The 24,767-nt window shown below is 44.3% G+C and overlaps 1 protein-coding gene across 1 annotated transcript in view; it reads left to right on the top strand.

Moving 5' to 3' along the window:
* The first annotated feature begins 995 nt into the window (after positions 1-995).
* Positions 996-24,767, top strand: part of pald1a (phosphatase domain containing paladin 1a) — a 92,547-nt gene continuing 68,775 nt past the window's right edge. Inside the window, 7 exon segments of the mRNA XM_083787918.1 lie at positions 996-1,112; positions 7,712-7,918; positions 10,025-10,127; positions 12,455-12,634; positions 14,841-15,005; positions 16,353-16,513; positions 19,961-20,036. Of these exon segments, the coding sequence (XP_083644044.1) occupies positions 1,009-1,112; positions 7,712-7,918; positions 10,025-10,127; positions 12,455-12,634; positions 14,841-15,005; positions 16,353-16,513; positions 19,961-20,036 (996 nt within the window). The 5' untranslated portion in view covers positions 996-1,008.

Here is a 24,767-nt window from a genome sequence, read left to right as displayed (position 1 = left end):
CGTGACTGAACTTCTCACCCTATCTCTAAAGGACATGCTTGCCTTCTGGCTCAGCTCTCTTTTCGTCACAACACTGCGGTACAGCGACTGCAATACTGTCCCTGCCTCTCCGATTCCCCAGCTGATCTCGTAAATTTGTAATCTTTCCCCCTAAGATACAGTATGTATAACTTCACAATAAGACTTTGTAAACCCTAATGTCTTCGTTGAAAAATAGCTGCCGTACAAGTAACGTGCAGATCGGCTCGTAATTGTAGATCGGCCATTTGTATGCCTATTCTTGTATGCCTATTTTGCCATGATGCCCATGTGATGTGATGTGATTTGATCACACTGTCATCCATGAATGGGATATTTCATCTGCATTCATAAAGGACCTCTTAGTTTTATGTGACTGCAGAGCAACATGACGCACTGCTTTGGTTTCAGAAGTCGGTTTCTTTGGTGCTTTTTACACTACAAGACTGTTGTCGTAGTGCGTGGCCTTTTCCTCGTGAAAGAAAGCCCAGCTTAAAAAAAAAAAGAAGCCATCTGGCTACCAGATGTACCTCTGTTTTCCCCTCTGGTCCTCCTTCGAGACACGAGGTCCTAAGACATATTACTCCCCCTGGCCTGTATTAAGATAGGACACTGTTCGGGTCCAGGCCAGGGACCCTCCCAAATAGACCCTTATGTGTCTGTAACTCTTGAGAGTGTACAAATGGAACCAAGAGAATAACACTTGAGGACTTTTACAGTAGCCATTGCTTGGTTCCATTTAGTACACTCCCCCGCAGTTACAGAGACCCGTAAAGGGTCCACTTGGGGCACCCGCCGTCGCTTGTGGTCTGTGTGAGAGTGCTTGACCTGCACCGGGCCGACGGGTTTGTCCGACGGGGGCACTCTCACACTCTGCTGCTGCACAAGGGGTGTTTCCCACAGAGAGAGCGGGGGTGGAGAAGAGAGAGAGAGAGAGAGAGATTCGGAGGAGGGGGAACTAAAGAGATTTTCTCTTCGGGACGGGAGGTGATGCCAAGTTCACACACTTCCATTCGGACCATGGAGGGGAACAAACGGCACAGGAAGAAAGGCTCGTCGGGGCAGCATGCGGCCGAGCGCTCACCGTCCAAGACGTAAGATCTCTCGATCTCTCCTTATAGTGCTTCACTCCACTGGCCGTCAAAGATCTCTCCTCCTCATAGTCCTGCACTTCACTGGCCGTCAGTTGTTGTTGCGGTCTTGTCTTTTTTTTCTCTCCTTTCTCTTTCTTTTTTTTTGTTCTAGTCGCGAAAACCACCAGGGAACAGAAATGCCTTTGGCAATGCGGTCCGGACTTAAATAGAATTGGGGCGGACTGCAGGCACAGAGAAGAACAAACATAACGTTTTGCTTGCTTTTCTTGAAATGTGGACTTGTAGGGAGTGTGTTCTCTCTCTGACTCTCTCTCTCTTTGCCTAAATCACCGCTGCCACTCTTGTTCCTTTTAATAACACAACTAAAGACCTTTTCTGTTTGCCGCTGCAAATTGATTGAGTTGCTTTTCTCTTCTGCAAAAACACTGCTAAAAATCAGAAAAACGCAGCAGTGTGCACTGTGTGTGCAGGGACCTTAACTGTACCTGTTATTTATGTCTTTGATATCTCCTGACAGCAATGTCACTTTTATGTATGACACCAGTGATGGAATCTGGAAAGTAATGTGCATTTTACTTGATTACAATTGTTTAGGTACTTGGCCTTTATTTCGTTAAAGGCAGTTTTGCAGTGGTGTAGATTAGAAAATGCAGATTCAGTGGTGTAAAGTAACCAAGTGTATATATACTCAAGTACTGTACTTACGTAGGTAGGAAGTACTACGTTTGAGGTACTTTTACTTTACTGGAGTGTTTCCAATTTTCAGTACTTTTACGTCAACTCCACTACATTTCAGAGGCAAATATTGTACTTTTACTCCACTACAATTATTTGAATACTTTAGTTACTAAATACAGTGCAAGCTCACAATACGTTGTATTGTAGATCTGTAGATCTAGATTATTTACACATTTTTAAACTTGTGAAACGGGACATTCTGCATAATGAGTACTTCTGCTCCTTTAAGTACTTTTTGATACCAATACTTTTGTATTTTACCCAAGTAAATATTGAATTCTGAAGCTCTCTTCTCTCTCTCTCTTGTTAAATGCCGGCATGCTGACCTGCGTCCCACTCACTGCCAGACACAACAAGAGAGGAGATGTGGAGTGACTCACTGGCCTCTCCTCTCCTCTCCTCTCCTCTCCTCTCCTCTCCTCTCCTCTCCTCTCCTCTCCTCTCCTTCATCCTGTAGCTAGCTTCACAGTGAATTACAATTTACAATTTAGGCATTTAGCAGACGCTCTTAGTCCAGAGCGACTTACATTAAGAACAAAAAGCATGGGAATACATCACAAAAAAGCATTTATCATGAAACATGCATAAGCTAAGAACGTAACAGTGGAATATCTATATACCGACCGGGAGCCAGTGGAGGGAGCGGAGCAGGGGGGAGACGAAGCGAGCTGCGGCATTTTGGATCAGTTGGAGAGATTTAAGTGCACATGCTGGTAGGCCAGTAAGGAGGGAGTTACAATAGTTGAGTTTTGACAAGACTGTTGTCTGGATTAGGAGCTGGGCTGTTTCCTGGGTGAGGAACGGTCTAATTCGTCGTATGTTATAGAGTGTGAACCTACAGGATCGAGTGACAGCTGTGATGTGAGTTTTGAACGAGAGCTGACTATCCAGGACAACACCAAGATTCCTAGCTGTTGGGACAGACGTTACCAGGGCGTTGTCTACGGAAATAGACAGGACTTAGCTGGGAAGAAGAGAAGCTCAGTCTTGTCTGGGTTCAGCTTGAGGTGGTTGGAGGACATCCACTGTGAGATGTCAGCCAGACATGCAGTGATGCGCTCTTCCACCTGAGTGGCAGAGGGGGGAAGGATAGAAACAGTTGTGTGTCATCGGCGTAGCAGTGATAGGATATATTGTGAGCAGAGATGATAGTGCCAAGGGATTTAGTGTACAGTGAGAAAAGGAGGGGACCAAGTACAGATCCCTGTGGGACCTCAGTTTGGAGGGTTTGGTGGGATGATAACAGACCTTTCCAGGAAACCTGGTATGTCCGGTCGGTGAGGTAGGAGGAGAACCACTTTAGTGCCGTCCCACCGATGGCTAGATCCGCTAGGGTGTCTAGGAGCAGCTGGTGGTTCACTGTGTCAAATGCTGCCGATAGGTCTAGGAGAATCAGGACTGCAGAGTGGGAAGCAGCCTGGGCAGCATGTAGTGCTTCTGTGACTGCCAGCAGGGCAGTTTCTGTGGAGTGGGCCTTCTTAAATCCGGACTGGTTGGGATCCAGCAGGTTGTTTGTGAGAGATGGAGAGAGAGCTGGTTGGAGACAACACGTTCAATGCTTTTAGAAAGAAATGAAAGGAGTGATATTGGTCTGTAGTTCTTGACATCTGAGGGGTAAAGGGTTGGTTTCTTGAGGAGTGGTGTTACTCTGGCTGACTTGAGGGCAGATGGGACGCAGCCTGAGGTTACTGAGGTGTTGATGATGGAGGGGATGAAGGGGAGCAGATCAGGTTCGATGGTCTGGATGGTTGGAGACGGGACAGGGTCTAGAGGACAGGTGGTAGGTCTAGTGGATGTCACTAGTTGTAGAACCTCGTCTGGAGAAAGAGGAGAGAATGAGGACATGCATGGTATGTTGGGGTTAGTGTTGGTTGAGTCAGATGCCACTTTATGTGGGAGGGGAGGAAAGGAGCTGCTGATATCATCAACCTTCTTCTCAAAGTAGTTGACAAAAACATCAGCAGTGAGGGATGAAAGTTGAGTGGGGGAGGGGGTTTTAAGGAGGGAGGAGAAAGTGGAGAAGAGCTTCCTTGGGTTAGAAGTACAGGATTGGATTTTGGTGTGGTAGAAAGAGGTTTTAGCAGTGGTTAGTGAGAGGGCGAAGGCAGAGAGGAGTGAGTGAAAGTGGGAAAGGTCATCTGGTAGCTTTGTCTTGTGCCACTTTCTTTCGGCTGCCCTTAGAGGTGTTCGTTCAGATCTGAGAGTTTCAGATAGCCAGGGAGCCGGTGGACATGAGCGAGCTGGCCTGGATGAGAGCGGGCAGTGTTGGTCGAATGCAGATGAATGGGACCTCTCCTCTCTTTCATCCTGTAGCTAGCTTCACAAAGTTCACAGTGAGTGGGACCTCTCCTCTCTTTCATCCTGTATCTAGCTTCACAGTGAGTGGGACCTCTCCTCTCTCCTCTCCTCTCCTCTCCTCTCCTCTCCTCTCCTCTCCTCTCCTCTCCTCTCCTCTCCTCTCCTCTCCTCTCCTCTCCTCTCCTCTCCTCTCCTCTCCTCTCCTCTCTTTCATCCTGTAGCTAGCTTCACAGTGAGTGGGCAGCATCCACTGCTGGACATCACTACAGTGTGTGCAGCTTTGATCATAGAGCACTGTTTCCCAGACACTGGGTCAGGGGGACCTAATCTTTGGGGTCCCTATATTGTTTTGTTTCCTACGTTTTTGTTTTTAATTATTATTATTTCAAAAACAAAATAATGAATTCAAAACAAATGCAATGATTCTTTTCAGTAATTTAATGAAGAAATCTAAGAGAAATCTAAGAAATTCCATAAATTAGAAAGCAAATGTTTAAGAAGTAGTGAAAATAGCCAATCTACAAGTTGTGAGCTTGTAGATCTGCTATTTTCACTAGTTCACTAGGCAAACGTCTAATTTCTCTTTTGGGTCACGGGCTAAAGAATTTGGACCACACGATCTGAAAAATCCATGTTTCTAACATTCTATGTCAGTGCATGATCCCCATCTGAAAAGATGTAGTTCCAGGGACCCCTACCCCCGTAGCAAGGATTTGAGTTAAAAACGTTCACTGTGACAGAATATATATTCAAAGATTTGTGCCACATTGTCAAGATTTTTCAAAAATAGCAGTGAAAAGAACACGTTATAGGTAAACAGTGCTGTTATTATTTTACATTCCACAGACCAGAAGACCGAACACTCTTGCCACATTCAGGTGTTTAGACAGATATCTGGTGTTGTGTTTATAGACAGTTGCGTCTCCTCTGCAACGAGCAATTGGCCTGGTCAGGCAACCTGAAAGCAAATGAATGAATTAATGAATAATACTTTATTTACGTGTATGGACAGTTTCTTGACCCATTCCACATGAGACATTCTCATAATCTATCAGGTTTAGATCAGGGTTATGGACAATATTTCTCTTGGATCATGATACAAAAGACAAATTAATACAATGTAATGTAATGTAATTTAATTCTTCACCTCATTCAGATCACAGGGGTGTGTGTGTGTGTGTGTGTGTGTGTGTGTGTGTGTGTGTGTGTGTGTGTGTGTGTGTGTGTGTGTGTGTGTGTGTGTGTGTGTGTGTGTGTGTGTGTGTGCACACGTCTGTCGCCAATAAATCTGTGATTAAGGAATAGCACAGTGCAAAGACTCTTGTTTACTGAGGAAGGGAGGGAGGGACCTGGCATACACCTAGTGGTGTGAAGTAACTAAGTACATGTACTCAAAAAGTAGGCTACTGTAAATACTGTGAATAAACATGTGAAAAAGGACATTCAATGTGTGCTGGCATTCCTTGAGCCTTGCACCTACCCTTCTAAATTGGAGTGTTGCAGGTTTTCGGAGTCGGTACGCTTTTCCGACCAGTCATTGGTCCGACATGTGGAATACGACCGGATTAAGGTTGGCGAACATGTGCTAAGGTTGGCGACCGGATTAAGGTTGGCACTTGGCGATCATGTGCTAAGGTTGGCGACCGGATTAACCGGGCAGTCTTTGTTTCACGTAGCATTATATAACAACATAACTTAATAGAACGTTTTTTGCATTTAATAGAAGCTAATTTAATAGAAGTGCGCGTGTTAAAGTGTGTTTGCTTCCTGTGCTCAGCTATTTTTGGTTATTATATTAAGATGAAAGCGTTTGAAGTGGTCAAACGAGCAAATTATGTTCATAAAACCCCAACAGTTTCGGATATTTAATAGAAGCAAAGGTTACAGTCTGTGATTTCATCACCTGGTTGTCGGTATGTAGGAACAGCAGGGAGCATATTACTAAAACATCATCATTGATATATGTTGTTAATTGTTATTAACCCATTAAACCTGGAAAAGCATCTGTGTCATTTTAGATTTTAGCTCTAGCTATATTAAAAAAATAGCTCACATCAAGCTTTTTTTCTGCTATTTTTGAACATTTTTGAAAATTCTTGAACGCAAATCTTCTCTTCCGGGGTTCCATGGCACGGACACGTTTGAGAACTATACCGGTTTAGATAGAAGGCATTTGTAGAATCGCCCTTAGGTCTTATTGATATATATTTTTGAAATCCTGTGCTCACCACATACAATGCTAGGTGGGGTCTCCCCCTATGTCCCAAATCGCAGTCTGAGAGCATCAAGCAAAGAACTTCTACATCCTGAGTCTGTAATTTAACCCATTCCGAGTGCCGCGCTACGAGCTTGTACGTAGGTCTGCTATTTTTGAAAAATCATGAAAATGTGGCGCAAATCTTTGAATATATATTATTTCAGAGTGAACATTTTTAACTCAAATATTTGCTTTTGGGAGGTCCCTGGAAAAAAACATATTTTCAGATGGGGGTCGGCGGCCACTTGCATATATTTTTGGGTGTCCTTGACATGAAATTGTTTGAGAACGACTGACATAGAAACAGGTTTTTCAGAAAACTGTCAGGATTTAGAAGGCAATTGTAAAATCGTCCTCAGGTCTACATCGGTTAAAAGACCAACAGAGATCTGTCTTTCAGCACTATAGCTCAAAGTTAAAACTTTGGAATGCTGAATCGGTCTCCTCTTTTAAATCCCTGCTGAAAATGCATTTTATAGATTAGCCTTCAGCGCTAACTCTTATTAATCTTTTTTTAATTGTATTTTGCTGACCATTGCAATGTTTCCTGTTGCGTCTTGTTCTGTTGTTTGTGTTCCTTTATGTCATGTGTAAAGCACTTTGTAACACGATTTTGAAAGGTGCTATGTAAATATAGCTTTTATTAATGGGTTAATTGTTAAAGGATGCAGTGCTAGTGTCGTGGCGGTCTCCATTCACACTGTTTCACAAATCTATCACACATTAGGACTTGTTGTTGTTGTTGGTCATGCAAACATTCCCAGCCGGAGAGATCTTATTTAGCTAACAATAATCAGTGGTGTAAAGTAAAGTAACAAGTACTTTTACTAGAGTACTGTACTTACCGCCGGTAAGTACAATTTTGAGGTATTTCTTTTTACTTTACTCGAGTATTTCTAATTTTCTGTACTTTTAATTCTACTCCACTACATCTCAGAGGAAAATATTGTACTTTTACTCCACCACAATTACTTGAAAACTTTAGTTACTTTATAGATTTGAATTATTATTACAAAACATACACATACCACTTCAGCCCCCGATCACAGACTGAAGTGATCGGGGCATCCCTAGTGTCAATATTATATCCATATCATGATATTAGACTGGATATTGTCTGTGATTTGGGATTTTGTACTATTGTGATACGGCATAAGTGTTCTATAAAACAAATATATCGGATGGGTATCGGCAGGTACTCAAACTCAAATGATCGGAATCTGAATGGGAGCAAAAAAGAAACGTAATATAATATAATAATAATAATACTAATCCACGTCGTTGGTTTGTTTGGTTCTCCCTACAGCAGCTTGTGGAGCATGGGTACGACTGCCAGTGCTGCGCCGCAGATCCCCGTGGTCTCCCCGGCACCGGCGCCCAATGACAGTGTCCATGGCAACGGGATGGCGGACAGCCGGCAGTCCCTCAGCTCCTCCTTCCAGACGATCAGCATCCACAACAACCACAAGGCCAAGTCCATCATCACCAACAAGGTGGCGCCCGTGGTCATCACGTGAGTCCAATCAAACATCTTAATCATATTCTTTTTGTATAGCACATTTCATTAGTTTAGCGCCGGGGTTTTGCTTGTGAACATCAAATTGTTCCCCAGGGCTGTCACCATTACACGTTTAAGTTGATGATTCATTGTCACACACACATAATTGCGATCAACGATTTAATTGTGTTTTTTTGGGGAGTGTTGGACATCGGAACATATGAATAAAGAATACATTTCTGTTTTCCTGGTAAGCAAAAAATGCACAGGCAGATATGACAAATAACTGAAATATGCAAAAAAAAATACTGACATTCATTATTTTGATACTTAAATATGGAGTGCCTGTTTTTAATGTGTCAATGGAGTTAACATTACTCTCTAATAGACCCCAGGCAAGGTTATAATATTTAAATATGTCTTCCCTATGTATTTTTGTTTCTTCCTGAAAGCTGAAAGCCTTTGACTCAAAAGGCCCTCAAATACACCATAGTGACACACTAAAATCACAAAGTGACACATTGTGAGCTTGTAGATCTGCTATTTCAGTTTTTTTTTTTTTTTTTTAAACATGGAAACGATTATGACGATCACGACAAAATAATTGAGATCATCCCAAGTCCTTACGATGAGACGATCACGTAATAATTGTGACAGGCCTAGTAAGTCCCCCCAACCCCCACCCCCGCCACGCCCCCGAATCCACGTTCTCACAATTGGGTGTTATAATCCTCTTTGATCACTGCGACGGTGATGACACCCACCCACCCACCCACCTCACTGAGCTGTTTGCCCCCGTTATCATCTCATTTGTCAAACCAGGATTCAGGAGATGGAGGATCAGTTCCTGGCAAATAGGATCTGATAATTGATTAGATCAGAGAGATCAGACGACCACTTTCAATCTGGGAGTCTCTCTCTCTCTCTCTCTCTGTCTCTGGTGAGGACATGTCAGGGCATGTCGACATCGGGTGTCACATCGCGTGTCAGGCTCCACGCAGCACGTTTTCATTTTGACAGCAAATTTAGATTTTTAGGTTAGTCATAGTCTTTTGAATAACATTCATATTTTAGTCATCTGTTTTTGTTTTAGTCTAGTTTTTGTTGACTAACTATCATAAGATTGGAAAGTGGTTACAAATCAGCTGCATGCTGATACCGAACCGAGGTAGTAAACAAGTGTAGGATATGTTGGCCAAGCCGAACACATTTTGAGCTTGTAGATCTGCAGATTTTGCCGCATGACATCATTATAATCATGAATTGGAAATAGTTTTTAGTGAAGCTTGCTCACCGTGCTGGAATGGACACAGTGTTTCCCCAAATATAGTTTCCTACAAAACATTTGTAGGATTATTTTAGAAAATGTAAAAAAAAAAGAGTCCATTAACAATGAGCAAAAATTGCTGATGAACGTGATGCCTTGTGAGGGTCGGGACCATTATTCTTTCCTCCGCCCCCCAGATGACAGTAAAGTTACAATTTAACCCATTCTGACCTGAAGATCAGATTCATACGAGGTTTCCGCCGGACACACATACTGGTCTGATGAACCAATTCTGACCTGAGATCAGATTCAGAAAATGTCTGTCGCTCTTCGATTTTTCAAAAATAGCAGACCTACAAGCTCGTATCGCGCCACTCGGTGGCGCGATATGAGCTTGTAGATCTGCTATTTTTCAATAGCTAAAGCATAACATGATGCTGACACCAAAATGGGTGCCCGTTCAGAATGGGTTAAGTACTTTTAATACCTAATACCTAAGAAATGAAATTTACAAAATCTAAATGTAATGCCTCAACTCCTACATTCCAAGTGCTTGTCAGGGTGGGGGGGTCTTCAGTTCAAATATGATTATTTTGGGGGGTCCCCAAATTCGGAAATATTTGAATATGGAGATAGAGGTTTCTGCCCGACAGCGACGTAATTCATGATGTTGTTTTGTACGGCTGGGTCCCGGCGAGTCCCAAGAAATTAAGAATGATATATTTTTGTGCGTCTTGTCCCGGGGAGAACCAAGAATGATGTATTTTTGTGCGTCTTGGAAAGAAGTACGATGGAAAGAATGTGTTGAATGAAGCCAGGCTCAGTGTGATGTGTTGTTGTTGTGTGCTTTGCAGGTATAACTGCAGACAGGAATTTCAGATCCATGATGACGTCCTCAAGACCAACTACAAAGTTGGCCGGATATCTGACAGCATGCCGGAGCACTACTTGGTACAGGTAGGACAAAATGCCATACTTTAGTCATCTGAAATGTTTTTAGTTTTAGTTGACTAAATATCATATGATTTGAGTCGCGCTAAATCGACAGTTGATTTTGTCGACGAATATATATTTTGGCAGGCATTGATGGCGTAGAATTGGCTGATTTTACACTTGGTACACACGTGTTTTTGAGTGGTGCAGCCATGTGTGTCCATATGGGCCGATTCATACTCCTATTCTACCGCTGTTTCGGCACTGTAGTGCCGAGATGATTTCGGCTCGTCATATATTTTCAGTAGCACCGAAGAGCCGACTTTAGGACCGTACCCGCCCCCCTGAACCTCAAATGACGTCACATTGTAGGCTCTACAGAGCCGAACCGACTTTTATTCGGCTCTAAAATAGGAGTATGAATCGGCCCTAAGTCTGTCTGTCTGTTTAGGGTCCCTATGTATGTATGTCTGTCTGTTTAGGGTACCAACAGGTGAAAAAGTGTCACTGTTGACTGCACTGCTTCACACTGTGCACAGGTGCATCATGGGAAGCTGAGTTAAAAAAAAAAAGGAACAGCATTGTGTGTCCCTATGTCTGTCTGTTTAGGGTACCAACAGGTGACAAAGCACACACAGCACCACTCGGTTCAGACGGGTCTGATTTTTAAGGGCCGCTAGCCCCTTCCATAAACAGCTTTTGTCCCCACACGTCTCAGGATTTGCCGTTGACATTGAAAGGGGAATTCCGGTCAAATGTCCGCAAAATGTTGTCCCCGCCCGTCTCAATATTTGCCATTGACAATGAACGGAGAATTGACGTCAGAATTCCGCTAAATATGATGTAAATTAAACATCAAAACATTAAACGCCCAATGACATTGAATTGAAAATGTACGCCATATGTAAACGAGCAAATCAGCCAAACAATCACAGGCAACAGGCATTCTGATTGGTCAGTATGAGATGATGCATTATGATGTATGATGATAAGAGCTGATAATTCCGCTAAATATGACGTAAATTAAACATCAAAACATTAAACGCCATTGACATTGAAGGGAAAACTTACGTCATATGTAAACGAGCAAATCGGCTAACCAATCACATGTTGGTGGGAGCGCTTGTCCAATAAGGGACGACCTTTTGTTTCTTTTTGTAGCAATGTCAAATGTCCCCTAACCTAAATTGATGTATGATGACAAGAGCTCCCCTGATTTTTTGTTATAGAGGGCAATTATAATGTGTTAAGTTATAAGGCTAATTAGCCAGGGATCCTTTTTAAGGCTAAACATTATGTGGAATCATCTTAGCTATCCTTTATTCCGCTCTGCCCTTTCTTTCACAACAGCGTGTCCAAATGGCTTGGCCGCTCAGGAACATTGTCATGCGTGTTGTTTTTACGATGTGGCGCGGCCATTGAATGGCGGGGCTTCTTCGCCACCTTTCTGTCGGAAGCTTTGATCTGCCCCGTCACCCCTGCTGGTGCCATTGAGCCAGGCACTGTTTTTGTCATTGTTGGCCCGCGGTTTCAGCTCGCACACAAATACACATTATATTCAGCCAGTGTATTCAGTTCCAGTGTCGTCTTCTGCAATCTGCTCTTGAATGCCCGGCTTAAAGTGGGCAATACACTTCTGTACTGTATGTACGTAGGGAGGCCTATTATAGCTGCCCAATACTTACATGAATCCATTGTTTCAAGAATCTAATTGATTGTCACACACCACATAGGTGTAAAGCCATGGGTGAAATTAGTTGTCTTTCAGAAATAGAGAAGGAAGAAAAAGGAGTGGGGGAGAATGGGCACATTCAATATTGATTTATTGATGAATTGGAAAGACAAGCCCTCAGGGCTTTTTGTGTTATCCTTTTTAGAATCATCATCATTGTATAATCGTACCACTGTACTTTTTGCAAACTGTTAGTATTGCAACGTGCAACGGATCATTTCCTAGCAGCATGTAGTGTGGCTATACCGCTGTGGGACAGAAACTGTTACTGAGTCTGCTGGTCCCTGACTTGAGCACTCTGTACTGTCTACCTGACATCAACAGTTCAAACAGTGAGTGGCCGGGGTGGGAAGTGTCCTTTAGAATGTTCTGTGTGTTTTTTTTTTTTGAGACAGCGGGATCTGTGTAGGTCCTCCAATGTGGGAAGAGGGCAGCCAACGATCGTTTGGCTTACACACACTTCCAATGTATGCATTTTCGGGGGTCCCTAGCCAAAAACGTTGAGAACCCCTGCTTTAGAGAATAAATACCTGTAAAGGATTGAATGAATGAATGAAAAATAAGGTGGATAAAGGACAGCCAAATGAGAGTTGTTCCCACCGTGTTTTTGTCGCTGCAGGGGGAGTTGTTCATGGTCCAAGACGTGTACAACAAGGCCGACGTCCTGAACACCACGGGCAGCTACGGGGCGCCCAACTTCCGCCAGGCCAAAGGGTCCTACCCGCTGTACGGCATGGGGCAGCCCAGCCAGGGAGGCTTCAAGCAGGTCCTTCAGAGGCTCCAGGCACAAGGCCACGAGGTAGGACACTACTCCAGGCACAAGGCCACGAGGTAGGACACTACTCCAGGCACAAGGCCACGAGGTAGGACACTAATACTGAGTACTGACCCATGTTTGGTTCTTCTTCTTCCCCCTCATCTGTGTCGCCTTAGCTTTTAACCACTTTAACCATTATTTTAAACTTTAGCTGTTGAAAAATAGCAGATCTACGAGCTCATAGTGTGGCACCGAGTGCAAATCTTTGAATATATATTCTTTCAGAGCAAACGTTTAAAAAATATATATATTTAGTTTTTATTTTCAATTTTTCACAAACTACACAGACCACCCGTCACATAGAGCAAACGTTTTCAACGGGGGGGGGGGGGGGGGGGGTCTCTCTGGAACAACATATTTTCTATATTTTCTTCTAAATCTTGATATATTTTTGAACGTGTGAGGTTTCCACTTTGAATGGGTACCCGTATTTTGGGCAAAATGTTTCCAAATGTATATTTAAAAATATATCGCATAGGTTCCAACTTCCAAGATTGCAAGCTTTTAGCGTTTAGCTGCATACATTTTTCAAATTGATAAGAATTGATTTGGGCCTTCTTGACAAAAGAACAGCTGTGCTCTGATGGTGTGTGTGTGTGTGTGTGTGTGTGTGTGTGTGTGTGTGTGTGTGTGTGTGTGTGTGCGTGTGCGTGTGCGTGTGCGTGCGTGTTGTGCTTCAGCCTCTTTCCTGCTGTGTTGTCAGTAAATATCTGACAAGTCGACTTGACTTGTCAGATATTTGACTCGGTGTGGGTGAAATGCAGACAGTGTTGCTAGGGTGTGGAGGGTGTGCGAGAGAAGCAAGTAACCGGGTCTCTGAAAACAAGCCTGGGATTGGGGGGGGCACAAACTGCAACCCAGAACTACCAATATTTCCGAGTAGCTTTTACAGAAAAACAAGCCCAAAGTCGCTTATAATAAGCGACATTGGCAACATTGAAATGTAGAACTGAGCAAAACACAAACTCTTGTCATGCGGACGGACGGATGGACGGAAAATATAAATATCCATCTGCCTCGCAAGAAAATGGAAACTGACCCGTAATCAAAATGTAATTGGGAAAATTATATAGCTGCTGCTCATTCTACATTCCTTACCCATGATGCACCACACGTCACATGACAACAGAACATTTCCAGTTGCTCTTGTAAGCAGCAGAAATGGTCGAGGGATTAAGCCTTCCACATCAGAAGCTATTATTTAATCTCCATCTCCCATATTGAAATATTTAATGGTGCAAGGATTTGATTTGATCTGGGTAAAATAAAAACAATATATCACAATATAATCGGCCCTGATGAAGACCGGTATAGGTCGAAACCGTCGAATCAATAATAAAGATTCTTCTCCTTTTTAACCCATTTTGACTTGAGATCAGATTCTAAAAATGTCTTCTACATCCTGACAGTTTTCTGAAAAAGCTATGTTTCTATGTCAGTCATTCTTCGATTTTTCAAAAATACCAGACCTATACAAGCTCGTAGTAGATCTGCTATTTTTCAGTAGCTAAATTATAACATAATGTTTAAAACACCAAAAGGGGTTCCCGCCCAAAATGGGTTAACTACTTTGTGTACCCGGATCTCCGCCTTTTTTCAATAGATGTCTTATCCCGATTGATTCAGGAACACCTTTTTTACTATTTTTATATTTTGTATCTACCTGCAGGTCTCCGTCAAGCACCTGGTTGCTTTCTTGCCTCTGCCTGATCACAATATAAGTTAAACCTGGACCCGGTGGCGGATGGTGTAGCCGTCCCGGCACCTAGGCTGCTAATCGACTCTCGGTCCCGACGAACTTGGCTCATTTTGGGCGTGCTTGACAAAAAAAGAGTTTGAGAACCACTGATTAACTCCACCTTTTAATCCCCAGCCCCCGTATTAAAATTTTCTACACAGGACAAATTATTTTAACGCAAAATGCTGCGTTCAATACAGGATAGTTCGGAAAATCTCCTGAATGCTGCCTTCGGGTATTATGGAAAGGGGGGCATTTGCATTTCTTTCACCATAGTAAATGTTGCATTTACTGGAGAGGGCAGTTTATTTATTTTTTTAACAGATGGGTAAAAGCGCAGAGGCTGAAGCCCCCTTTGATGTCTATGTGTGCACATGAAGCCCCCTTTGATGTCTATGTGTGCACGTGAAGCCCCCTTTGATGTCTATGTGTGCACGTGTGTGTCTGCAGGAGGTGATGTTCTTCTGCGTCAGGGAGGAGCCGGTGGTGTTCCTGCGCAAGGAGGGCGACTTTGTGCCGTACACGCCCAGGAGGAAGGAGAACCTCCACGAAAACCTGCACGGCATGGAGCCGGAGGCCATGGGGGAGAGACTGGAGCTCACCGTCCGCAAGGAGGTAAGCCATGGGGGAGAGACTGGAGCTCACTGTCCGCAAGGAGGTCAGTCAGCAAGCAACCACTGTTCATTTGCACAGCAAGCTTTTGACTAGAATTTCATTACGTTTTTAGTCGACTAAATATCCTAAGATTTTAGTCGACTAATTGCACAGTTTATTTTGTCTGCAAAAATGATGTTGGTGGGGCCGTGATGGGCGTCGTAGGCCTGATTTTACACTTGGTTTGCGCGTTCTGAGCTTGTAGATCTGCTATTTTCAGTGCGCTACACCGGAGCGCAAGCAAGGGCTACCAATTCTACTGGATCTCCCTAACATCTTTTAGTCTAGTTTTCATTTGTTGACAAAATTTGTCAATGTATTTAGTCTTAGTTTTAGTCATCATACTCATAGCTTAGTTTTTATTTAGTTTTCGTCAGAGAAAAAAGGTAGTCAACTGTCAACCGCCTTTTCATAGTTTTTTTGTCAGCAAACACTGAGCAACACCACACTTTCTCACTGTCGTCGGGCTAGAAACCTCTTATCTCCATTTCTTTCCCATAAATACATACTACAGTGTCACACAAAAGGTCAGCAACAACCACTGTTCACAGACCTGGCCGCTCCAGGTCTCACTTGCAGAAACAGGTGTCCAACCTCAATGCTGTGACTGTCCTGGTCAAAGACGGCTTACATACAATAGGTGGAAATACTGACATTTGCATTCAATCACCACCAACAACAACAACATAAATAGATTTAGAAGTACTGTCCTGGCCACCTGCACCTGTCATAGCATTAGCAGGGATATACAAATAAATATAATGTGCAAGCAGTCACAGTTAAGACATGTAGTAGTTTATTTATGTAACAGTACATAATGTACATTGATTGATTTTATCGATACAGAAATGCATATACATGAACATATATTTGTAAACCAAAGCTCAACACTTAATCTCTTATCTCCATTGTGGCCCTTTGAGTGCAAAAAGTAATGTAAAGTTTATCATCAGATAAATCAGGGATCAGTCTGTGCTGTACATAAGGTCTTGTAGATACAGGTACAGTATGAAGTTGCTAGTTCATGTCTAGATTCATCTTATTTCCCAATACAACCAGGAGCCCATTCACGCAGGTTGTCTTGAATGTACGTATGCATTGACCTGAGCACAGTGATTTTACCTACGAGATAAATAAGGACATCTAATCTAATCTAATCCCTGTAGTTGGGTATCACAATGATCTTTTTCTTTTTTTAAACAATTTTCGTATATCCTCTCTCTCTCACTCACACGCACGCACGCACGCACGCACGCACGCACGCACGCACGCACGCACGCACGCACGCACACACACACACACACACAGCTCCATGACTTCGCCAAGCTCAACGAGAACACGTTCTACGTCTACAACGACATCGAGTACTTCAAGGACGAGCCGCAGAAGATCAGCATCACGTGCGAGGAAGACATCCGCGTGACCGAGGAGGTCTACAAGAGGCCCATGTTCACCTCGCCACTCTACAGGTAAGGGCTGTACACGGTACCCATTCCCATTGTACCCGTCTGTTTGTGTCCCTGTGTATATATAGTGCAGTTTGCCGGGTGCACACGGCTCACGAGGATTCACAGTAAGAAAGTAATAGCCAGCACACCGAAGTCTGAGGCACTGACTGTCCATGCGTATATAAATTGAAAGGTTAAAGTCCTACTAGGGGCACGGTGGCACAGTCGGTAGTGCTGTCGCCTCACAGCTAGAAGGTCCTGGGTTCAATTCCCGCTGGAGACACTATGGCCCTCATTTATCAACCGTGCGTACGCCAAAATATGGGTGCACGCCGAAATTACCGACATTTTCGACATTTACCATTTCCGGCAAAGCTTGAAATTGAACTTGAGTAGGACAAAAAGTCGTAGAACAGCGGAGCAGCATTGTTTGACCAGCTGAGAGGCTGTCACAGGCATCTAAACATATGTTTTCACTCCTAAAATGTATAAAACTAATAATACATGTGAAAAAAAGGCATGTCATATGAAATTGGTAGGATATTTCCAAGTGGGCAAGCAATTAAAATCGCGCAATTAAAAATAATGTTGCAAGTCATATAAGCCATTTAAACAGTGTTTTGCATGAGCGCATACCGGTACCCCCCCCCCCCCCCCCAGGAGGGAGGAGATGCACCTAAAACAGCAGCGTGTGTGCGCGCCTATTTAATTGTTATTTAATTCATATTGTTCACATGGGTTCAGGTTTTCGTTGATATATTTTGTTGTATACCCGAGGCGGGGTTGGCAAAAGGGCCTTTATGTGTGGAGTTTGCATGTTTTCCCCGTGTCCCCTAGGGTAGGTACCCTCACAAAAAAACATGCAGTACTGTAATCCTGGTCTCTAAACTACCTCCCCGGGTCGCCTGATGGAGGGGAAAGGAACTGGTCACAATAACGTGTTCCTTCCACGCGCTACGTCCATCCCGGGGAAACTTTCCCCTGTCAGGTGAAAAGAAGCAGCTTTAGACTCCTCATGCATAGAACGAAGCATGAGATCAGTCCGCTGCCTCCCCAGTTTGGCAGAGGAAGTGTAGCGCCCAGGATTACATTAGATAATTGACACTGGGTGATAAAATGGGTTGCAAAATCGTTGGATAAAAATGATAAAATATGCGTAATGTTTTCTCCACATTTGACCCGCCTCTTGGAGTGGTGAGCTGCAGCCTGGCCGCGCTTGGGAATCATTTGTCATTTGTTGCTCCAACCCCCCAATCCAACCCTCCATTCTAAATAGCGAATAACCCTTGAGTGCCAAGTAGGGAGGGATTGGGTCACATTTTTTACAGTCTTTGGTCTGACCTGGCCGGGGATCGAACCCCGTCTTGTATGAACATCTTTCAATCATTCTGATTATTCTGACAATTATGCAAAAAATAATTGCGATTATCTGAAATAGTTGCAATTTGGGGATTGTGTAGTAATTGTCACAGGCATATATCTACATTTTGTTTGCCTTTATTGTCCCTTGGTATAGCGTAGTATTTTTTAAATGCGAGGCATTGTGAGAGGTTCTCTGAGAGTGTTGGGGAGAGCAAGGGAGTGTTTGTGCGAGTTGAGTTGCACTGCTGTTCGGAGCTGTGCGAGAGAAGAGAATCTCTTGGCATGCCGTCTGCAATCAGATCAGGGGCCGGGGGAGTCAGTGGGTTGTTTTATTGAGTTGTCTGGAGACATTTCTAGGCCAAGAGAATATACGGTTCCCCAAGTGGAGGAGCACTAAAGCCCCAACGCAGCAGCTCTTTGAAGATCCAGGCACTGTGTCTGTGTGTACTGTCTGTGTAGTTAGTTAGTGGCTGCCTTAAAAAGTGCTTCCCGGCCCGGGTGGTTTGCTCAACCGTATGGGCACCTATTCTGCTGAGCCAGCCCGACGGCCTTTGCCGCATGTCTTCCCCCCCCATCTCTCTCCCCATTTCCTGTCAGTCTACTATCAATCTATCAATAAAGAGGCAGAAAAATATGCTTCCCAAATGCTACAGATACATCATGTCTATTGGTCAGACCGATATGTCGACGTGTTTCAACAACTTTCATCCCAATCTGGTAACCCATTCGGTAACAAATAAAGGTGCCTTTGGGGGCATCACCGTCTTTTTTTTGTGTAGAAACAGGAACTCTGTTTGGCTCTTCGCCTTTCATGGTCTACTTCCTCTCTGGTGCTTCTGTGTTTACTTCTACTAACAACAGCGCTACATGTTCTAAGGCAGTGGTGGTGCACCATCAGGAGAAGGGTGCACACCACACATTATCCACGATGCAGGATAATGTATTGAGTACCAAAGTTTTGACCCGGAAAGGTCTACTTCAGGTAAATGGTGCATTTATATAGCAATATAGCATGGGTGAATGTTATTCTGCATTACATTCACCCATGTACACACACATTATCTCATACACCGATGGCGTGTGACACCATGCACCAACCTGCTCATTGGGAGCAACTAGGGGTTCAGAGTTTTGCTCAAGGACACTTTGACAGTACCTCTGGGAGAGCCCGGTATTGAACTGGGGACCTTCCGGTTCCCAAGAGGCCACTCTACCTCCTGAGCCACTGGCACCCTTCAGGGAAGTGGTGCTGACAGATTCTGCCAACAACAGAGACAGAGATTGAGAGATCAAATTTCATCCTGGCGTCCCCTATTTTGCCGCATGTCATTATAAGATGAAAGGTTTTTCGTTTCAGCGCTGGTTGGAATGGGAAGAAGAAGTAGTGTTTCTGTCTTGAGATGTTTGTGAGATTAGTGAACACACAACAACACGTGAGACTCGTGTGAAGGCAGCTTTTTAACCCACCAAGACCTGCTGAGGCCCATTCTACTTAATGTCTTCTAAACAGTTTTCTGAAAGACATGTTATATCAGTGGTGCTCAAAACGTCTTCACGTCAAGGATTCCCCAAAAGTATGTGTCTTTTTGGATTTTTTGATCTGAACGCCAGACGGATTTGTCAAAAAGACAGATTTTGGAGTATTTTTCAGAGAAAACAGGCAGGAAAGAAATTATGAGTGGATTCCAATTGGGTGCACGCGCATTTCGCACTGTCTGGAGGGACATAGCTAGCTGCCTAGCAACCTGGGTGCAGTAGAGGTATGTGTGGATTTTGATATAATAAAGTGATTTGGCTATCATCAAAGGGTAATTATGATAACCCGTGGTGCCGCGGGTCATTGCGACAAGGCAAGGGTGTTTAAAGTGGATAAAATCGACACGGATGCTTTCCCGGTTTTACTAGGTTACTTCATTGAGGTCAGCCCCGATCCGAGGTGTTGTGACCTACATTAGAGACGCTGTTGACACAACACCACACACAGAACGTAACAAATGTGTTGACTTCTCCTTGCAGGTACCACAGGTTACCTCTGCCCATAGAGGGCGCTGTTGACTCGACACCAGACACAGAACAGTATAATAATGTGCTGTTTTCTTCTTGCAGGTACTACAGGTTACCTCTGCCCATGGAGGGAGCGCCTATGGAGGAGGACTTTGATGCCTTCGTGAGCATACTTAGGGTAAGCCTTCTTCATCATCATCATCATCATCATCATCATCATCATCATCATCATCATCATCATCATCATCATCAGGTCTCTTGATCGGCGGCTGGTGGGGGGCGTCGCCATGCGTAGAGCCAATCAGGTTCACCAATCTTCTCCATTTGGGTCGGTCCAGTGCTACGTCCAGTGCTAGGTCCAGTGCTAGGGGCTCGGCTTCAGTCAGCGACGAGCCCAGTTGGTGTAAGTCCTTGCCTGGTGACGGCATCAATCCATCGGGTGCGGGGGGGCACTGCGGGAAGGGAGTACCAGTGCTGCCGACGATGTGCTGCCAGTTGGGACGCAGGGGGCTGTTGGGTACGTTCCCGCAGCGTTATGTTGGAGACCTTTAGTGTACATAAATATACCACTGGGGTATTTAGGGTCTGGGGGGGTGCCCGGGGGTCCCCAGCTAAATTATTGATAGTTCATTAATTCAGGATGAATTAATTAATTCACTGTAATTCAAGCCAGGATTTCTCCCCGTTTTACCCTTATTTTGAAGATCGAAAACCTGCGACTGGATGCTACTTTTGTTACTTCCACTGTGTGTGGTGTCGGACCATATCCGGATCTACCGCTCGACGGTCAGAAAGGCTGACCGCGACGATTACAGCGTCGAATAAAGCTCGTTTTGACCAGAAATGACCATCTGGGACAAGGAATTGGAGTTGCAGACCTCCAAGGTTCCATATTTCGTTCCTAACTATCAATCATTTAGCAGGACCAGACCCCACGGGTCCCTGGACCCCACTTTGAGAACCACTGCTGGGGTATATAAAAACCCTGACCTTCACTGTGCTGGTCGTGGTCGGAACCCCGCCAATCAAAACCAAAGCTGATCACTGCTTCTCGTGTTCTGCTGGGGATTACTGTTTCACTGGGGGCTTTGTTTTGATGTGTGTTTGATGAGTGAACTATAAAAGACATTAATGGATGGAACTATAAAAGAAACGAGTGCATGGAACTATCGCCAAACATCTGGTCTGTCTCACAGAGGCTATTGGAGGACCAAAATGCCTTTTTTGGCCCTCCGATACCTGTCGTTTTGACTCTGTCCCATGTGTGCAGAGTGCAGTGGTGGAAGTTGATACTCGCATAGCGTTAGCCGTCGGGGCAGGAAACCTCCTATCTCCGTATTTTTACTTTTTGGGCGTTTTTTTTCTTTTTTGTTCGTAAATTAACGCACTACTTGATCATGCTACAGCCTCACACAAAAGCACGAAAAGTCAAGAAGAAGTAGGTTGGGAGTGGCTTATTGTCAGTATTAGCCGGTAACGCACGGGAATGTGTCCTTGTTACAATGCTCTAGACCCCTGGGAGATGGAGTCTATCCCCGTTACAATGCTTTAGACCCCTGGGAGATGGAGTCTGTCCTCATAACAATGCACTAGACCCCTGGGAGATGGAGTCTGTCCTCATAACAATGCACTAGACCCCTGTGAGATGGAGTCTGTCCCCGTAACAATGCACTAGACCCCTGGGAGATGGAGTCTGTCCTCCTAACAATGCACTAGACCCCTGGGAGATGGAGTCTATCCCCGTTACAATGCACTAGACCCCTGGGAGATGGAGTCTGTCCTCATAACAATGCACTAGACCCCTGGGAGATGGAGTCTGTCCCCGTAACAATGCACTAGACCCCTGGGAGATGGAGTCTGTCCTCATAACAATGCACTAGACCCCTGTGAGATGGAGTCTGTCCCCGTAACAATGCACTAGACCCCTGGGAGATGGAGTCTGTCCTCCTAACAATGCACTAGACCCCTGGGAGATGGAGTCTGTCCCCGTAACAATGCACTATAGACCCCTGGGAGATGGAGTCTATCCCTGTTACAATGCGCTAGACCCCTGGGAGATGGATTGCTGAGGTGGAGCGCCACACCTACCATCAGCTCCCAGTACTTCCCGCACGACTTGCCTCACCCAAGCCGTGCTACTCATTCGCTGAGTTGGCGATGCCCGGGATCGAACTCATGAACTTGTGGTCCAAAGGCAAAAGTACAAGTACTCATTATGCAGAATGTCCATCCGGAACTATAACATATAAGTGGTTATAGTGGTACTGTTTGTTTTGTATGAATCTGTAAATTAATGTTTCCAAAAAAAAAAGTACAAACTAAAAATGTCTTCTAAATCGTGTGATATGTCAGTGGTTCTCAAGGACTTGTACTTGGATACTTTCCGTGTGTGTCTGTGTGTACATGTATGTGCGCCATGACCGCTATCCATCACCAATAACCATAACAGTTATGACAATGGGCAGATCTCCTGTCCATGGTCAGTTTATGTCAACTATGTGACATACAGTCGTAGTGGAAACCTCACATTTAAGAGGATTTTCAGGATCCATCCATCCATCTTCAACCGCTTATCCGTAGTCGGGTCTCGGGGGCAACAGCTCCCCCAGAGAGCTCCAGACTTCCCTCTCCAGAGCAACATTAGTGACTTCCTCCTGGGGGATCCCGAGACGTTCCAAGGCCAGTGAGTCGATGTGTTTCCTCCAACTGCGCCTTGGTCTGCCCCGGGGTCTCCTCCCAGTGGGACGCGCCTCAAGGACCTCCCTAGGGAGACGCCCGAGAGGCATCCTAACCAGATGCCCGAACCACCTAAGCTGGCTCCTTTCCAGGCAAAGAAGCAGCGACTCTACTCCGAGTCTCTCTCGTGTGATTCTCATCCTATCTCTAAGGGAGATGCCAGCCACCCGTCGAAGAAAACTAATTTTGGCCGCTTGTTTTTGCGACCTTATTCTTTCGGTCATGACCCACACTACTTTTTCAGGATTCAAATTCAAAAGAATCAAAAGTAGCAGTCAGATCTACAAGCCACGTTTCGAGGTTGCGGATCTGCTACTTTTGATGCTTTTGCGCAACGCCGCATTGTGATCAAGTACTACTAGGGCGTTTGATTTACGTAAAAAAGACAAAAGGTTAGAATTATGGAAATAAGAGGTTTCTGCCCGACAGCATTGACTTTGGGAACAGCCAGGGCTGTCAGAGTTGAGCCTGGTTTCTATCTGCTTCTTCACTCACTACCAAACGGAACATCTCTCTTTAGTTTTTAGTTTTTTTCTCTCTTCTGACTTCCCTAGTAGGCCAGTGGTGGAAACTGACTTAAGTATACCTTTGCTGTCGGGCAAGAAAACTCCTTATCTCCACATTCTAACTTTTTGTGCTTTTCCGTAAATTAACGGTAACGTTAATTAACGGTAACGCCCTACAGTACATGATGCTTCTGTCGCTGTAGTGCCATCAAGAGTAGCAGATCCGGCCCAGGCCGTAGCGTAACGGTCTGGGCACCGGACTGGTAATCCAGTCGCAGTGTGCCGCGGGTTCGACTCCCGGACCCGACACGGCCTTTACTGCATGTCATCCCCCCATCTCTCTCCCGTTTCCTGTCAGCCTACTGTCTGTCCCTTCAAAATCATAAAAGGCGTAAGCCGCAAAAAAAATATCTTAAAAGAAAAAAAAAAAAAAGAAAAAAGAGTAGCAGATCCACAAGCTCGAAACTCTGCGCAAATCGACGCCTTTTGAGCTTGTAGATCTGCTACTGATTGAATTTAGTAACCGTTTTGGACACGTCGGGTATCAGGTTTCCACCCGACGGAGACGATATGTACTCGAGTACTGTACGTAAACATTCTTTACTTACTTGAGTACATTATGTCAATGTTTCTGTGCTTTATACTTACTGTAAAATATTATATTTATTACTCCAATTATTTCAACACTTTTAGTTACTTTTGCAGATTTTTATTGTATATAGAAACATACGTTAACCACTACTACAATTTTAAAACGGCCTATCTACAAGCGCCCACAACATCTCGACAATCAATTTTTCATTTAATTGGTACTGCATGTATATTTTAACGCTAACATTTTTGTACATTTCCCTTAATTCCACTTATGAAATCAAGCCTTTTACAGAATTTAGGTTTTTCTCTGATTACTCTGATTACTTCTTCCACCACTGCTTTGTTTTTGCTCTACTTCCCTATATTGTAATAACAGCAGCAGGCCATCCAGGTCCCTGTGGTTGGAAAGTGGTTTGTGTCTTTTAGAAAGAAGCGTGTGGATCAGCAGTCTGAAGATCTGTACTTAGTTAGTTGCGCACTTGCAATGTTGGAATATTGAATACTCATCCACCAGTCAGCAAACTATGGCTCAGGGATGCTTGCACAAGTCCTGATAGCTTCCTGGACATTCCCTCACATCCTGTTTCGAGTGGTTGAAACGAGATTTTTGAAGTGATTGAAAACAAGAAGAGAAACGTTATATTGGTTTATATTAAGGTCATAGAATCAGACATCCATGATGGTCTGTTATTCATTAAAACTCTTCCTCAAAGCTCTTCGGAAGCCATTGTCCAATGTCCCTGCTTTACATTAAATAGATGATCGTTGGCATTGTGTAAGCCAGTGTTCTCAAACCTTTTCACATCAATCTGCTGTCGAAGGGAGGTGGGTACACTGTCGGGTCGGGTAGGGAAGCGTCGAGAGCATGCTTGGCCGGCTTTTGACCGACTGCCAGTCTGTAGTAATCTGTTGTAGTCTGTTTGGTGGAGAGTTATACCTTAAGAGCGGCAACAGCTGACATAGTAACACTTGACCATGTTGTACAGTAGGTATAATTACCTAATTACATGGTTAATCACACAGCCATTACCACATGTGTTGATGTAACAACAGCAGCGTGTGTATGTTTGTCT

The sequence above is a fragment of the Protomyctophum parallelum genome (genome assembly GCF_964188405.1).
Source record: "Protomyctophum parallelum genome assembly, chromosome: 17".
NCBI lineage: Eukaryota > Metazoa > Chordata > Actinopteri > Myctophiformes > Myctophidae > Protomyctophum > Protomyctophum parallelum.
The sequence above is the reverse complement of the archived record's forward strand: the minus strand, read 5'-3'. Positions and strand labels throughout refer to the sequence as shown.